At 48.1% G+C, this 17,619-nt stretch overlaps 2 protein-coding genes across 6 annotated transcripts in view; both read right to left on the reverse strand.

Moving 5' to 3' along the window:
- Window positions 1-272: 272 nt before the first annotated feature.
- Window positions 273-11,724, reverse strand: LAMP5 (lysosomal associated membrane protein family member 5). Of its 3 annotated transcripts, XM_053937648.1 has the most exons (7): window positions 10,722-11,724; window positions 10,144-10,242; window positions 9,702-9,874; window positions 9,380-9,511; window positions 9,195-9,300; window positions 7,587-7,775; window positions 273-1,422 (listed from the first exon to the last, which is right to left on the reverse strand). In XM_053937648.1, the coding sequence occupies exons 2-7, from the start codon at window positions 10,181-10,183 to the stop codon at window positions 1,244-1,246; spliced, it is 819 nt and encodes a 272-aa protein (XP_053793623.1). In that variant the 5' UTR covers window positions 10,184-10,242; window positions 10,722-11,724; the 3' UTR covers window positions 273-1,243. The 3 variants fall into 3 exon arrangements, with proteins under 3 accessions (XP_053793623.1, XP_053793622.1, XP_053793624.1); XM_053937647.1 differs by lacking the exon at window positions 10,722-11,724 and having other exon boundaries at window positions 10,144-10,668; XM_053937649.1 differs by lacking the exons at window positions 273-1,422; window positions 10,722-11,724 and adding an exon at window positions 5,132-5,301 and having other exon boundaries at window positions 10,144-10,678.
- A 2,482-nt stretch (window positions 11,725-14,206) lies between these two features.
- The window catches only part of PLCB4 (phospholipase C beta 4), a 166,678-nt gene continuing 163,265 nt past the window's right edge, over window positions 14,207-17,619 (reverse strand). For all 3 annotated transcript variants that reach the window (XM_053937646.1, XM_053937645.1, XM_053937644.1), the window contains one exon: window positions 14,207-16,025. In XM_053937646.1, coding sequence (XP_053793621.1) covers window positions 15,957-16,025 — 69 coding nt within the window. In that variant the 3' untranslated portion in view covers window positions 14,207-15,956. The remainder of the gene's footprint in view (window positions 16,026-17,619) is intronic.

The raw sequence follows: 17,619 nt of genomic DNA on the forward strand, positions 1-17,619 counted from the left end.
TGGGAACTGGACTGTACCAGAATTAAACACATCACTGCCCACACAACACACAGGAAAAACAATCAAGAGACAGAAGAAAATTAGGGACAACCAACAAATCACAGAACACTGAACCACCACTGTGTCACCACCAAGCTGATTGCAGCACAACCACTGCTGGAAATAAATCCTCCAGGTGCCATCCATTCAGATGATGGATTTGTATTCTGATTCCATTGGTACCATGGAGTGAGTACAAAGCATTACATCATTTCAAATTAAGAAGGCAAATCAAGCATTATGTATGTACATGTTTTAATTAATTTTAAAAATCGTCTACATTTAAGGATAGATTTCAAGGGTTCCCTTATATTTTTTCTGTTACAGTAGATTATACCTGAATAATCTGCATAGTAACTTTAACATTACTGTTTTATTTTTCTCTTTTTTGTTTTGTTGTGAAAATTATCAGTTGCAGGTAGCAATGTAACATCTCAACCACAATCACAATACGTGCAGGATGCCCAGCCAGAAGCATTTCTCAGTTGACTTGCAGTAGCACGGCACTTTATAATTTGTATATCAATACTTTTTTTCTTTTTTTTTAATTTTTTTTCTAAGTTTACTTCAGATGTGGCTCAAGAAGCAAAAACAAACTTTCCTCACTCAGTCTCAAGTGTGAGGTCAGTTCCACAGCTGGAGTTACTGACCTTGATTTTTTTTTTTTTTTCCCCCCAAAGCACACCTGCATTTGCCTCCATGCTTTTCTTAACATGAGTGCAAACTTGGGGAGATGTGATTTGAGTCCCTTCATTAGAAGGCCTGAATGAGCCCAGTGCAAGGGCTCTGTCTCCCAGCCCTGCTTCCTGCATGGACAGGAACGTGGAGGGCTCAATGCTCCACAGGTGATGCAGAGGGAGGCAAGAATCTCTTGAGATGGGTAAAAGGGAAAAAATAAATAAAACAAGAATGTTAATTGTGGTCCCAGTGTGAAACTCTGACATGTAAAGCATTTCTGTTTCCAGATGATCAGCCCAGCTGCTTAGAGAAGGTATTCAAACCACCTACAGACACCTCAGACACTGAGTCTCCTTACAGAGTCTATGTTAAAAGCCAAGCCTTAGCCTGAGTGTTTCCGTGAAATACTCAGGATTAGGTGCCGTGAATACCATCCTTAGCCGCCCTAGAACCTTTCCTCACCCACAGAAAAAAGTGCTTTTGCTTTTTCTACCTGATAAATGCTTGGGTTGCTCGGTCCTGCTCCCTATCCCATGTGTTTGTACTGAGATCTGTCCCGAGGGATCTGCACCTGGCTGGCTGTCAGCTTGTGGTGGATGTGGTAGATGCCGAGGGTGATCACGATAACCAGCCCCAGGATCAGTCCCAGGATCAGGGGCAGAGTTTCTTCCAGCTGCTCCCTTTGGTCCACCGGGCACTTGTGTTCTGCAGGGGAAGAAAGATGGGAAAGAGGGACATGGCTGAGACTCTGCAGGGGCAGAAAGAGGGGAAAGAGGGACGTGGCTGTGAGCTGCACTGCCAGCAGCTCCCTGGTTGCTGCTCCACGCAGGACGGAGCGGCCTCAGCTGCCCACAGAGCCCCGGGGAGAAAATCAAGTGCTTTGGATCAAAGTGGAATCACTCACAACACAGGGAGAGGCTACATCTATCAAACCAGCCCACGCACTGGAAAAACACTTCCATGCCTATAAGCTCAGCCCTCTCTGCCACACATCAATGGCCTTTGTTGGGAACAGGGCAGCTGAAGTCTGAGTTTCCTGAGCTGAAGAGCTGCTTTGTTTATTCAGGCAGAGAGTCTGGAGAGGCCTCAGCGTCAATAAGGCTTTAATTCTGCACCAGACTCACCCTGCACATCACCCAGAGATTCCCCCTCTATCTGCAAGCTGGTAGAGGTCCACCAGCACCGCTGCCCCTCTCCATGAGCTCCCCATGGGCATGACACCAGCCCTAGCACAGCACGGGGCTGTGTCTGTGTCAAACAGCACCCCAGCACCCCACATTGTCCACCAAATACGCCAAAGGAGCAGCAGAAGCAACTTGAGCCCTGCCAATGTTCTTGTCTCTGGCTGATGAGTCTCTGCCTAATAAACCACTAGAAAATAGTGATACAATGGGAAAATACTTTTCTATTGAGCTTGGAAAGGCCACTAAGGTCAGGAAACATGGCACACTGGTAATCCTGGCTCAGCTCCCTTACACTTCCGGAGTCTACTGCAGGCCGGAGTGACAGGGTCATGATGCATATTTTTCCCCACAGGATTGTTGCTTCTCCATGCTGATGGACAGACAGGGCCCATGCTGCTGAGATGGGGCTGTCAGGCTAAAAAGAAGAAAAATGCCAGTTCTGGGGAGAAAAAAAAAAGGGGCATGTGATAGAGGAAGGACAATTCTCTGGCTCATGTTCTTCATCGTATTAGAAACATGCTGAAAACAATGACAACTTTAAGGAAAAAAAAAAAGAAAAAGGGAAAATAGAAAGGCTGTGTGTTAGATGAGTGAATACAAAGGGCACCACTAATTCTCCCCCTTGCTAAAGACTGTCCAGATGGGTCCCCTGGGCAGCTGATTGCAGAGATCTGTGATAACCACAAAGAGCAAACGCTCCACAAATCTAACAGCATGTGGCAAAGAGCAGGAGAAACCAAGAGACCCCGAGGCAAGAGGTGACAGCAGGGACCCATCTCCAGCGGTGCTGGCACCTCCAGGAGCTTCACTGCTCCTGGAGTGCAGCCTCCTCCCAGCGATGGCATCAGGAAGCATTTCAAGCTGTAAATGAGGTAAAACAAAATAAGGCAAAGGTGAAATGTTGTCTAACACAAAAGAACGTCTTTTTCAGTTCCAGTTCCTCACTGTTTCACCAGAGGAGTGATTAATCACCAGGACTGTGGCACAGGCGATTCAGCAATTGCTGCAATGCAGGGGTTTTGTTTGTTTGTAAGGAGAATGGGGGGAGAATTCCTGATGATTACTTAGCTCCCAAAATTTGGTTTCTGGTGCTCTGTGGAATTGTTCCCAGTTTTGGATGCTAGAGCCTGAGCAGCTCACAGGGACACAAGCCCAGGCTGAGCTGACTGCAGGAAAAGCCACTCACAGGGCAGTGCTGTGGGGCCAGGACTGCTCTGACCCACTCCCCACAGGTACAAAGCAGCACCATTCCCATGGGAAGCTCCAGGAGCTCCTGTGCAACCCCCACATAGCTGTAAGCAGGGTGTGCTGAGGTGCCAATGAGCAGGAGATCACTCTGGCTGGACACTGATTTTTGCTTTGGAAGTAGTTTAGCTGAAACCCAACAGAAGATGAAAAGAAAGCTGCTGGAAACCCAGCTGAGAGGATTCCCCATGCTCAAACACCCCGGGTTTTCAGTGTACCTTTCCCCAAACAGGAACACTCCAGGAGAAGGGGCTGGATGTGGGGGGCTCTAGCCAGTAGAGAAGGCAAAGCTGAAAGCACCAGTGCAGAAAACAGACCCAGCTCTAAAGTACCCACTTGTAACATTTGAATTCCACCAATTTTTGCCAAAGCAAACCGGCTGCAGGACACAAAACACACCCGAGGATGTGGCCAGGGATTGGTGGTCCACAGAAAGCCACAGCTGTGTTTAAGGGCCTGTGTCATGACTCAAAAAGGCGTCAGCTCCTGCAAGCAATCAAGGAAAAGAGTTCTTTATCCTGACACTATTTTAATGGGATTAAAAATCATAAAAAAGCCAACAGGAAGGAGGGGGAAAAAAAAGCACCAAGCAAAGCTGTCAGTCTCTAGCAGCACATCCCCAAACCCAGCTGGACCCACTGCACCTTCCCGGGCAGAGCAGCTGCCTCTGCCCTACCCACATCTTCTCCTCACCAGAAACATTCATTTTATCCTTTTGGAGCAGATCACCAAAGCCTGGGCTCTTTGGAGACTGCAGGGGGAATCGCAATGGGGGAACCCAGTATAGAGGCACTGGGAAGTGCAATGTACAAAGCACAAACATATCTGCAGCAGCGGTGAGGCTCTGGATGCTCACTGCTAGGAGGATGAATTCTCTATTTTAACATTAATATCATGTCAATCCACGTAATTTTAAGACAAAGAAAAGTACTTTTTCACATTTATACAGCATTTTTCACCCCAGGAATTCAAATGAAGTGTTTTTCCCCCCAGGAATTCAAAGCAAAGGCAATGAGGTCCACACATGGTAGGGAGGCAGGCAGGCAGCAGGTATCATTCCTGCTCCAGCAGCATAGGAAAAGGCAAAGGGGGAACAGGAGGGGAGAAGAGTTTGCATAAAGTCCATGGCAGATAAATTTGAACATTCAACCCCCCTCAAGTATTGGTAGGTTGATGCTTAACAAACGAAGAACCATTGCAGTGGGAACAACTATGATTTCAAAATTAATGACCCTGAAGGAAAATAGCCCTTTCTGTCAAATTTTCCCCGATATTTCGCTCCAGGTCACAGGGATCTTAGCATTTCCCAAATGACTGGGGTTTACCCTCAGTCCAGGGAAGCAAGAAGGTCCCTGGCAAAAAAGAGGAAGTTCAGGCAATGCCGGGAGCTCTGCTGCATCCCGAACACAGTGGGGTCACCCCTTTGCCAGGGTGGTGTCACCCCAGTCCCTGCCCCGTGCAACACCCACTGCAGATGGATACAAAGGAGGTGTTCAGGTACATTCCTCACCGTTCCTTTGTGCTGTGCCTCCTCCCAGGCTCACGTACTGCCACGGTTTCTATGGTGAGCGCTCACCCAATTCCAGTACCTAGCTGTGAAACCACCTAAGAGCCCATTCTCCTCTTCCAGAATCCTTCTGCAGAGCAAACGCAGCACAAAACCCGGCAAAAGGCACAGCGCCCTCCTGCAGGCACCAGCATGAGCCCAAGCATCAGTACAGAGATTGACCAAAGGGGGTGGAGAAACAGCCCAGCTGTGTCCAGCCTGGCAAGGTTTCTGAGATTTTGAGATGGGTGTTTGTAAGGAAACACTTTATAAAAAATAAAAAAAATAATGAAAGAAGGACCAGGTGCTTTCTAAAAAGTGGCTGCATACCTTGGAGCAAAGGACCCTTAAGAAAATGTGGCCCTCAAGTGGGACGTCACAGCTCCCTCTGAGCCACCCCAGGATCCCAGTCTCTGATTATCAGCTGTTGTACCCCTTTGTGTTAGTATTTTTCATCATATTGCTTTATATTCAAATTTTTAGATGTAAAATAAAAAGACCTCACAGTTTCTCTGAGGGTTCTTTCGTCAGTTAAAATCTTCTCCCACCCTCTTTATCCAGCTCTCATTTCACTCATCTTCTAAGCTGAAAAATGTACACGCACTTTCCCTGTTAAAAAAAATAGATTAGCAAACTCTGAATAAAAAAAAAAATTCTGCTGCTTCTCTATTGAAAAATAAAAATGCAAATAAATAAATAAATGTGGATTTGTGAAGGTTGGAAGCAGTGTCCAAAACAATACTCTAGCACATGAATTTAAGCATTCAAAAAAACCAAAGACAATCCAATCATTGCCTACAAGCTTTTTAACCTATCCCTACCAGGACAGTGTCTGGAGTAATGAAGAAACCTTCCCCCCATTTATTTGTGGAAAAAGGGCCCCAATCCTCCTGCATCTTGGTGATTCTTCTGCTCTAGCAGGTCTCTTTCTCTACTCCAAAATATTTTAAAATGTTCTGTAGCTTGTTCATAATTATTAGGAATTTTACCTAATGGGAAATTAATGAAGCAAAAAGGAGAAGGCTAATTACTGTAATTTGAGATTGGCAGTGATTCTCAGACCCCACAAAGGATCCTGTTCTGCCATGTGTGTGCCGAGGACGAGCTCGGCTGGAAGGAACGTGCTGCTGGGAGAAAGCAGTGCCCTGGATGGAGTTCCATTGATTGATAAATCACCTCCCAGGACCTCTGACCACCCCTCCAGGTGCTCTCTGCTGATTAACTTCCAGTGGAATTCAACAAAAATGAGTGTAATTGAATAATGAGAGCAACAACTACAGAAAACCCCATTGAGCTTGACAAAGAGAGAAGCCATGCCATCCTCCAGAGGAGGAATTCCCTCCATGTGTTTAAAGATTGCTAAACCAACACCATCTCTTTGTGTGCTGGAAAAAAGAAAAGCCCACCAAACTACAGCAACAAAAGAGAAAACAAAATAGAAACAAATTTACTGCCTGACAGGAATGAGCATATCAGAAAAACAGCAGGTAGATTCCTTTGGCAGTGAGCCCCGAGTTTGGTTGTTTAAACTGGGAGCACTAGGAATTCACAAGTTTGGTATCATGGAGACACAGACTTGCATATTTTAAACATGCTGTTCTTAGCCCCCAAGGTCTGCCCAGCCCAACCCTGAGTGCAGGAATCCTGGAACCACAGGAGGAAAGGAGAAGGTAAAGCTACGCCAACAAAAAAAATTACAGCAAACTATTAAGTTCTACTTTTTTCTTCCTGTAAATCTAAGAAAAATGTGGTACTACCTTGATACAAAAACATCCTGCCCACAGATAAAACCTACTCAAGTCTTACACTGGCCTGGCCATGAGTAATTCAGCCAGGCAGAGCTCTGCCAGAGCCAGCACATGCAACAGCATGAATGTATAATATCGGTGAGAGGATGCAAGTTGTGAGTGCAACCCCTCAGCTCTGCAGTCAGTTCTGGGCTTTTATTGTGTCCCAAAATATTTCCCACATGCAAAATAATAGAGCTCCATGTTTTTAATCCTAGGCTTGAATAACACCATTTTCTAACTCATTATTAAAAGAGTTGGTCATTACACATTTTATTTGCATCTGGTAACAATAACATGCTTAACTAATTTTAGTGCTAAGGCAGCAATATGAAATGGGACTGGCCTGACCTAATCCAAGTATGACTACACTGCCTCATTCAACCTGATGGGAAAACCAAGGGGGAGCCAGGGAGGAGGAGCACCATGGGTTCCTTGGGATAAAGGAAGCTGAAACTGCAGGAATCTTGTCCCACGGCAGCATTGCTGCAGATTCCAGTGCAACCCTTTGACACAAGGAGCATGTTTTAACTCAGGTTTTCTTTTCTCCACCATGGATGTTAAAGAATCCCAGAAGCAGAATGGCATCCCATGTGTTTGGTGCTTGAGGAGCCTCACTGAAGTCCCTGCTACGCTTCCTTCCCCCTCACAATGGGCATTAATCAAACTAAAGCCAGGAATGTGCACCCCCAGCCACTGCAGCCCCAAGCTTCCTCAGCGTGCAGCAGCCCTAAGAAGCCCCTGGGGCTGTGCTGAAGTATTTTTGTGCTGCAGAGGAGACATCTCAGCCTTGCAGGGTTCCCCAGGGATGCTGCATTGGGGCTTTCTGGCAATCTGACTCTACAAGTCCTTACAGAAGCCAACATACATACACAGATAGCCCGTGTTTTGGCAGCTAGGCTGAATTTGTAAAGCCTTTTGGGGGGCCATGGAGACAAGGGATGGGTTGGAGGGACTGCAGGGAGCACTGGTAACAGACTGCAGACAGGGGAAGGTTGCTCTGGAAAAGGTGGTACCCAAATTCCTTCAGTACATTGCAACATCCCCAAAGGCCGTGGCAGCATCAGCACCTCGGGGATGCAGGACATGCCTTTGCCCGCTCCTTACCTTCACTGAAGACAAAATCCGCGGGGATGTCGAAGGGCTGGAGCCGCACTTCCGACAGCAGGAGCTGCACGGACTTCTGGTGGTCGCTGGAGACGAGGGAGATGGTCTGCTGCGCCTGGCACTCGTAGGACCGCCCGGCAGGGGTCACCAGGGCCGAGAGCCGGTGCGAGCTGGCCGTGTGCTTCCCAGCTGGCCAGGGGACACACACGGGTCAGGCCCCGGCCCCGAGGGCCCTCACGAGCAGAGGCAGCGAGCCGAACGCGTGCGTGACACGGCCGGGGCGCAATGCGGCAGCAGCGGCCCCGCTGCTCCCGGAATGTCCTCCCGGGGTGGGACCCGGCTTTTGTGGGACACCCCACACAGCCAGGGCAGCTCCCACACCGGGATCGCCTCCCGCAAGGGGAGCACACGGCTCCAGAACACGGAGCTGCTCCAACAGGCACAGAGCTGGCTCCGCTGCCGCCAGCTCCGCTCCCGTCACAGCGCCTAGAGTCCATGAGGTGAAATGGTTCCCGTTCACAGACACTCAGGGGTCAGCCCGGGACTGTGGCTGTACTCCCTGCATTTGGGAAACAACCATTTCTGAGGCTGCACTTGGGCTCTGAATCCAAGTGGGAAGGAGCAGTGCCACTGGGGACCACACCGCAAAGCAAGACAGGCCATAAAGCCTTTCCTGAAAATACAACGGGACCGTTTCACCCAAGTATAAATTAGAGAAAATATTTTCCCATCACACCAAGCTTGTTTTGCAAGCGAAGGCCGAATGCTGAGCCAAGTGGAATGAGGGGTGTCTTCCACCTCCCGCTCTTCCGCAGCCCTTTGTTCCCCTCCAGCAGCACAAAAAGGCAATCAGTGCTTCACATGGGCAGGGGCTGATGCGGCACGGCCAGCTCCGTGTTTTGGGGACTCAAACACTGGAAACACCAGTGGAAAAACAGCCCCAAAAACAGCATGCCTTATGGCAACAGCTCTAAACGCCCTACTCACTGGAATTGGAAAATCCTGAGGGAGAATGATTTGCAAATGACAATATTATTTTTTCAATTCAAGACAACACATTTCTGAGCCAAAATGAAATAAAAACAAAATAAAAACCAAAAGAATGGAAACCCAGTGAGAAAAGAGGAGGCTGCTGTGTGCGGAGGTGTGTAGGGGTATGATACTAATGTCAATCTCAGTTATCTTGGGGAACTGCTGCTTTCCCACCTATTCAACCATCATAGGGATTAACCTCAAAAACATTCTCCCCCCAGGAAAGGAGACAAGGTTTTCCAGCCCAGGTGTCTCCCTGTCCCACCCCCTCGAGCCCTGGGTCCCACAGGACAGCCTGGGCAGCACAGCAAACAGGCAGAGCTGGGCTCTCCCTCCCCCGGCAACCGCGGTGATTAAAAACAAGGGAAAAACAAAAAACAGCTGAGCGAAAAAAAAAAAATCTAATATGTGGTTTAAACCCGGCAGCTGGTCCCGGCTTTGTCGGGAGGATTTGGGGTTTTCTTTTTCCCGTAAGCTACATTTAGCGAACAGCCCACGGGGTGCTCCCCTCGCAGCCCGGCACCGCGCTCGCCCGCCCCCCGGGATCTCCCTTAAGCCCCGAGCCCGGGCGCTTACGGCTGACGGCATCCTTGAAGTAGGTGCGCTCGGAGGTGTCGTAGGTGAACTGGATCCGGCTGAGCTTCCAGGACGCCTCCGGGCCCCGGGACGTGTTGTGCCCCTCCTGCCGAGACAGGGACGGTCAAGACCCCGCGGAGCCTCCGCGCCCCCGGCCCGGCTCCCGGCGTACGGGGAGCCCGTACCTTCAGGAAGGAGAGTTTGAGGGTGTACGCTTGGTCCAGCCAGGAGAGCTCCAGCTCCGACTCATTCGTGCCGCACTTGCCCTTCATCTCGGCGCCCCGCGACAGCGGGATATCGGCTTGCTCCGTGATCAGCTGCAAGAGGGGAGCGGGGCTCAGAGGGGCGACCCCCGGGTCCCGCCCCCCACTGCCCCGGCTGAAAATCCTCGGAGGGAATAAAGGACTTTCCGAAAGTACCGGCAGATGCATGCGTGTGCGTGTCCCCTGCCATCCCCGGTCCTGCTGGAACCGCGGACCACCCGGGCCGCCCCCGGCCCCCACTTACATCCACGTAATTGCTGGCCCACACGTCGTAGGGGACGATGAACTTGGCGGCGAATTCGGCCATGAGACACGTCGTCCGGTTTTCCCGCACCACGAAGATGTCCTTCTCGGGGTTAGGGGAGAGCCCAGAGAGGTTTTCAACTTCTTGCTCGGCGGCCAGGCGAACCGCGGCGTCTGCGGGCACAGCGGGGCTGAGCGCCGGCAGCCCCGGGCCCAGCGCCCCCAGCCTCTGCCTCTCACACTCCCCGCCACGCCCGAGCCCGCTGGAGCAAGCTACTCTGTCGCGACGGGGCTTTCCTGTCGCGACAGAGCAGGTGGAGATGATGTGGCAGCCGGTGGCAGTGATGCGAGACCGGGGCCGTGACAGCGCCGAGTCCGTCAGCGCCAGCGGCTGCCTGGTCGCGACAGGGCTCCGTGTCGCGACTCGCCACCCAGGTACTCACGCAAGATGAAAAGCAGCCCCGGGAGACACCCCCCGGCCATCCTCCCTGCTCGGTCCCGGCGTGGCCGCGGCTGCTGCGGCTGCTCCTCCAAAAGGTCCGCTCCGGAGAAAAGAAAAAAAAAATTAAAAATAAAAAGGAGGGGGGAAAAAAGCCGCACACCTCCTTGCTCAGGAGCCGCACAGGCTGCAAAAGCACTCTACTGCGGAGTGGTGGGGAGGAGGGACGGGGAAAGTGTGTGGGTGTGCGGGGAGGAGGAGGAGGAGGAGGAGGGGAGATGCCGGCGGAGCTGATGGAGCGCCCACGCCGAGGGACGGGGCGTACGCGCAGCCGGGCAGGGAGGAGGGAAGAAGGGATTCCCCCCCCACCCCAGACGCCGAGGCACCCGCGGAGGGGCTGCCGGGGATCCCCGCGGGGAGCTCGGGCCGCCCGACGCGCGGCTGGAGCGGAGTCGGGCTCACCCCGAGCGCTCCCCGCTCCCCCGGCAGAGCCGGCGCTGGGAGCGGGCCCGGGACCTCCTCGCCTCGGCGTTGTGCCGGCGGTACCTGCCGGAGAGGCCGGCGGGATGGAGGAGGGGATACCTATTCCAGTGCCGTCTGCTCACGGAGCGTCACTAATTTAGGTGAAGGCGAACAGCTGTTCCGCGTGTTAATTTAGGAAGAAACGTGCAGTTACTTGTGTGTGGCAAGGTCGGAAGCAAACCCACATCCTTCTCTGAACAACCATCGACGCACCTGGGCTCTAAGATGTGACAAACCACAACGCGCACCGTAACATAAAGCCCAAGAGCCCCCAGAGGGTTCTTTAAAACAGAAACACCGCCCGTGCGGGGCGTTTTCGTGGGGGGACAGACAAGAGGTGCGCTCGGAGGTGGGACAGGTACCGGCTGAGCCGGGGCACTCAGGGTTTTGTCCCTGGCCGGGTCAAAGGTGCGAGACAGCACCTCTGGGGGGCGCTGAGAAGCGGGGAGAGAGCACGGGGGGCTGCCCGCCCCCTGCCTTGCCGCCTCCGGGGCTCCTCGACTCCCTGCCAACGCAGCGTCTTCCTTTGCTCGCTGTCAGCCCGGAGTAGGGGCGGCGCTGCCCCCCAGGGCTGGCGGCAGCGGGGCGGCGGGAGGAACGGGCGACCCCAACCCGGGGCGCCCGGCTGCGCCCCCGCTCCGTGCAGAGGAAGTGCGGTCGACTCCCGTGCTGCTCCCTTGCTCCGGTGATGCCACGTTGAAATATTTCTTCCCGCCTCTCACCGGGACCTTTTTTTCGGAGCTTTAACGCGCTACCACTCTCGCACCGGGACCAGGAGCACGTCCAAATATTTACGACTTAACAGCGACACCAATCCCAGGAGCAGCAGGAATGAAGGGCCCTACACTGAGGATGGTTTTTTTGGTAAAAAGCTAAAGGGACGGCAGCGATCCGGAGTGATAACATTACTGGATTCACTACCAATTTACATTTCTAGTTCAGGAAAAGGCATCTGGAGGAAACGGTCCAAGGTTTTGCAAAGCAAGATATTGCAAGGTGAGTTTTGACTGTGGGCAGCTGCCCTTTCTCTGCCAGGGCACACACATGCAGAGAGGGCCTTTCTTGCTGGGAAATGGCTTTTTTAAACAATAAAAACTGACACTAAAGGAATATTAAAAATATATATATAATGTTGAAATTTCTTTTCTGCTTTCTGTACATATTAAATATATCCTGACCATTTCCCCTCTCTCTCCTGCTTCATGATAAAAAGCCATTCCTGCACACCCCTAAAGAGAGTCAGACCTGTGTCAGTTGTGCTACAGGATTAACCTATGGATAATAATTTCAGGGGACTATATAAAGGGAAAAAAATTAATCTTCTACAAAATGTAATTTTGGCTGTAATAGGCTGTATTTCTGTCGTGATTTTAGTCCTGGCTTCCTCAGGTCCTACACTGATGAGCTCAGTGTTTGACTACCCTTTATTTCCTTCTCTACTCCACTATTTAATTTCCAGCCTTTGTGAGGTTTCTAGGTAGATTTTTAAGGCCCAAAATACATGATTCTGAGCAGCTGCCCCTGCATCCAGCCTGTGCAGGAGGGTCCAGGGAGCAGCTGGGAGAGAGCAGACATGCTGGGAGGGGGGGGGGGGGGGGGGCGGGCAATGCTGCCCCACAGGACTGTGCTTCCCCAGCTGCACAGCACAACAAAGCCTTCAGTTCCAGGGAAAATTGCCACTTCCAGCCTGCAGAGCTGTGCTCATCCTGCTCTCCCTGGCAAAAAAAAGGGAAAGGCCTAAGACTTCCTAGCACCAAGCAACTCCCAAAACACAGAGCGGAAAGATCTCATCCGAGCGAGCCAGTGCAGCATCAGCCACCCTGAAATGCTGCAACCAGGGACAGTTTATAGTCCCAGATTAAGTCACCTGAAACCAGCCCTGCCACCTGCCCTTACCCCCAGCTCTGGAGACTACCTGGCTATCTCTGAAAGCTGAATCCCCCTTGCTACCCCCAACTACCAGACATAACAACTCTTACCAGCCTCCTTGAAGGAAGCACACAGTACAGGGACAGCCAGGCTGCAGTGCTGGGACCACTACTAACACAGCCAGCAGGAACAGGGCTTTACATTCAATCGTGTTTGCCACTTGCAGCTGGTTTCACAGGCAGCCCCTGGGCTACAGCACCTGAGGGGTATTTTGGGTGATGCAGTTTAACTGCATGCAGGTGGTACAGGGGTTAAATAGGCCCCCACCTGGAAACAGTCAAGTTAATGACCAACCCCCAAATTACTGCAAGTGAAAGAATAGCAGGCTGCCTAGGTGTCATGACCCTCTCCATCACAGCTGAGCTGAATTTATCTGAAGCGATTCAGAGAGAGAAAATTTACCACTTCTCTCCATGAAATTTCACTGAAGTGGAATCTATCACCCCGGCAGGGAACGACATTTTAAACTACTTTAACTCAGTATCAATGTTCAAATTGATTAGCCTATTTCATCTCAATGGAAATTCTCACCTCATTACATTAGCGGCCAAACTTCAAATAATTTTTGAATCAAATACTGCTTAAACAGTATTTCAAAACACTTAGCTGACAAAATTCATCACTTAATTTCAAATTACTGCCTGCATTTTATGCTAAATTGTCAGTGGATGAAATACGTATCAGTGTGGGGAGCTGAGCCTGGCAGCTGAGGTTTCCTACTCGGCAGTTTCACAGAAGCCCATTTTTCTGTCTGAATTGATGGATGTGTCACTGCTGGCTGGGCAGGGAGTACAGACTCAGACAGAGGCTCTGGACAGTATTTTCTGTCCTTCCAAAACCTGCGTTTTCCCCTCAGGGGATAGGCAGGTTTGATCTTCTCAGGGGCAAGCCCTCCATTCCCAGTGGTTTCTTTAGCAGGTAGGGCAAGGTTTTCCAGTCAGGTTCTACATGAGCTTAAGATGCTTCACCATCCATTTCTCTCCATATCTGGTCTGTCATTTGCTTCTCCTTACAGGCTAAAAACCACTGTAGTAGGCAACAGTGTAAAATTCCAGCTCACAGCGCTGTTTTAACTAACTGTGTTTTAGAGGACATTTTTAATTAAAAGAAAAATCATCATAAAAATCCTGTCCAGCATGCTCTGAAAACACTTCTGCTTCCAGGTTCATCCAGCACTTGAGCCAGGCTTAGAGAGCTGCTCTCAGTACACAACTTGTCTTTTAAAACATTATGGATCATAAAGGACCAGGAGCTACCTTCACAGGCTGTGGCATCAGCATGGGAATTCTGAATACGCATCATGAGTCTGCTCAAACCCTGCTTTAAACACCTAAAGATTCACTGACCTCTGTCTCAGTTGCTGCTACACTGCGTTCGGATTGCTGCATTTCCAGGTTGTGCTGCTGCACTTCACTGGGGCAGTTCTCTAGTGCTCCACAATGCTTCTATCACTTATATAAAATTTAAAAAAAAAAAAAAAAAGACTTCTTTGACTATATAAGCTGTGATAGAAATATATTTACACTATGCACATTTTTACAGGAAATACAACTTGCTAAAAATCTGCAATTAATAACACCACCACCCTGCAATTCACTGCAGTCAAAACTAAAGGATTTGAATTTTTAAGGTTTTTATTAGAGAAGTTGAAAGTTTCATCTCAGGACTGACAATAACATAATTATCTCTCTTCATTTATTTTGTTTATAGGAATATGTAGAATTTGTTTGTACAAGCATATACAACAAAGTAATTGGTGCTTAGTACATTGAAATCAGAAATCTGATTTGTTCTAAACTACCAGTTTTCCATGCAGTCATCTTTGAATTGGCAGCATGGACAAATTCCAAGCCGAATGCTTACATGCATTGTTTTGCAATATAACTACAGCAAGCCCTGGAAACATGCAAATTAACACATTAGCAAATTGTTTTTATATCTAATGGACATAAAAAGGTTATTCCTGATATGAAATTCTGAAAATCTGCATAAATACTTCTGTGTAAAATTAAATTAGTTATGTACTTCTCTTTTACTACAAGTATCAAGAATGCCCACGTAATTAATATACACACATATATATAGAGACCTTGTAATGCTAAAAGTCTTTGTAATTAATCAAACAATATTCTGTGCCATACATTTACTCAGTATTTACCAGCTAGTAGCATGACTGTGGTCATATAGTAGGCATGACAGCCTTAGTAGCATTTGTATCACATGCAAACATACTCTTAGCATTTCTGTTTACTAATTTTATCACGTAGCAACATGTATCTGATTTTCTACAATGTTGTGTTTCCCAAGTGTATAAATACTTTTTACATTTTCACAGTACAAACTCTTTGCCAAAAGCCTTTTAAACAATCTTTTAAGTTACAATGAACTGTAGTATCCGGGATCTGCAACAACAGGATCAAAATGCAATTTCTTTACAAGCAATGTAGGATGTAAACTTTTTCTTAAAGTGCCTAATACGTAATTCCTTAGAGCACTAATCAGTTTTGGCACAAATACACTGTATTTCCCTCAGGTTATCCACTGCAGTGACTTCTACAGGATACTGGCTCCCCTCAGAATTGATAGAGTTGATATGGCACTTGTGAATGACATCGTTAGGCTGCAGAAATACCCTGTCAAGTTACTGCTGCAGCTGATGAATTTGGCCGATGACTTTGTACATGCTGTACTTTTGAATATACGCAGTTACCTTTCAACTGCCTGTTGTCTGCTGCCTGAAAAAAACCCATTTAAATAGAATTTTAAATCACCCAAACTCAGCTCCTTACTATCCTAATTATTACTTGGCATAAGGTCCCGTTCAGTGGGCTCAGGGAACATCAGGTGCAGAGCATCTGACAAGGCGTGGCCTGGCGGGGTCTGGCAGCACGGGGTTTCTGCACAGCATATCACACATGAGAACACAAATGGGAAATTACATGACTCCAACCACAGCTTTGTTGCCATCTGAGATGATGTTAAAGGTATCTCCTGTATTTTGAGGCTCTGATCGTGTGATTCTGACACAGGCAAGTTGCCTGGTGAGACACAGAAAGGAAAACAGGACGGGGTTTAAAAAGCTCTCTTCATCTTCGGGTCGGGGTTTTTCTGAACAAAGGAAATTCTTATGGAAATCCAACAAAGGAAATTCAGTGCCCAATGTTAAAAAAGAAACAATGCAAACCTTAAGACTTGGTGGTCCATAGCTACCCTTGATATATTAAGAACAAAAAAACCCCAAAAGAAACCCCTGTCACAACCAAACCAAACCAAAAGCCCACTCTTCAACCTCAGCATTGTTATTTTGAATTTTGCTCTCATTTTAAGGATGCTGTGCTCTCCAACTTCAATTTGCTTGTTGAGGCTTTAAACCACTGTTGCTGGCCTGCGATCCATCTCTGCTTCCAGCTTCACCATCTGCTGCATCTCCTTTGCCTGCAATCCAAAATAACTGCGTGAAGCATTGCATTAGACCTTTTTCTCTCAATGAAGCACGTTTCACATGAGAGTGTCTGAGTGAGGCACACTGAGGAGGTAGGTAACAACATTATTTTTACACCATTTGTCCCCCCACCCCATGTCTCTCTGTTTTCAAAATTGGATGTAATCCTTATATCTACAAATTCTTAGGAAATATTTTTTTATTCTATTCTGGGAGTCATGGGTTGACTTTCTAAAGAAGTGTATGATAAAATGCAGAAGCCCCAGTTTTGGGCAAGCAGTTAGGCAGATGCCAATTTACTGTTTCTCCAGATAGGAAGTGTCCAGGAATGCATTCTTACTGCTGTTGTGAGAGTACTGCAATGTGTTAATGCCTGAAATTCATCCATGATCTGGGCTTGTTGCTTTCATAAAGACAAGGAATGACAAAATTCCATCAGTGTAACATCTCCCTTGCATTAGGTAAGATTTTTTAAGTAGTATTTTTAAAAAATAGTGTATTAAAAAAAAATAATTTTTGTCTGACCTGGAGATCCTTATGATTACAGAGGGGGTATTTTTCACCTCAAGATTAGAACACTGCTATGTGCTCCATGAGATTACACATCCTGAATCCACCTGAAACTGTATCCAAATGCACTATCGAGCAATGCAAAATCCAGCAATGAATACATGCCAGACTTCACTATAAACTGTGTCTGCCTCGGGCTCTGCAAGCAGAGTTAAAGCTCTGTGTGTAAATGGTGACTGGCCTGGGAATCCCTTCTCAGAGGGCACATTTTAAATTCCTCTCCTCTCTCTCTCAGACGCACACACAGCCACACGCTCTTCTCCTGTTACTGTGTTCGAAACTCTGCAGTTTAAAGGAACTGAGAGTTAGCATCTCCATTTTCCCTGGAGGTTCTCAATCTGGGAAATTATTTAAATCCATGCCCCAAGGACCCCGAATAAATTGACCCAGAGGGCAATGTAACCCATCTATACAATCAAACTCGGGAGCATTAGGACAAGTTTTAGGAAGAGACAATCCAAACCGCTATTTTCTTTGGTGTAATTCTGTATTATCCATCATTCAGGGAATAATGGTTAGGGGACTTGATTTATATAAACTATGTTCCCCAAGAAGTTGTAAAAGTTGCTTAGACAGGGAACTTTGCTATACAAGCTGCTACTTAAGGAGTCACCTATTCTGCATGTGACACATATTTGCATAGGTGAAAATGGGCAGGTGTAGGTCCAAAGTAATGAAGGTGCACCTCTATTCCTTTTCAAGATAAATGTGGATTTATGCAGATGTGACATACCTGCCTTCTTGAAAAATCTAGCCCTGCACTTGCTTAATCATCCTTATCATCTTCTTGGGGAAAAAAGTAATTAGGACAACAGCAAAGCAACCGTCATAAATATGATTAAAAATTAATTGACATTCTCCATTTAAATGACTTAAAAAGCTTGAAAGTAATGAATAAATAATTTTAACATGAAAATATGGAAACATAATAAATAAATCAATATGGACAACCTTGTCTGAAATGTTGGCTGGATTTCACCTGTGTGTGAAATGAAACATCCAAATAGAACAAAACCG

Source organism: Vidua chalybeata, chromosome 3, assembly GCF_026979565.1.
Source record: "Vidua chalybeata isolate OUT-0048 chromosome 3, bVidCha1 merged haplotype, whole genome shotgun sequence".
Lineage (NCBI taxonomy): Eukaryota > Metazoa > Chordata > Aves > Passeriformes > Viduidae > Vidua > Vidua chalybeata.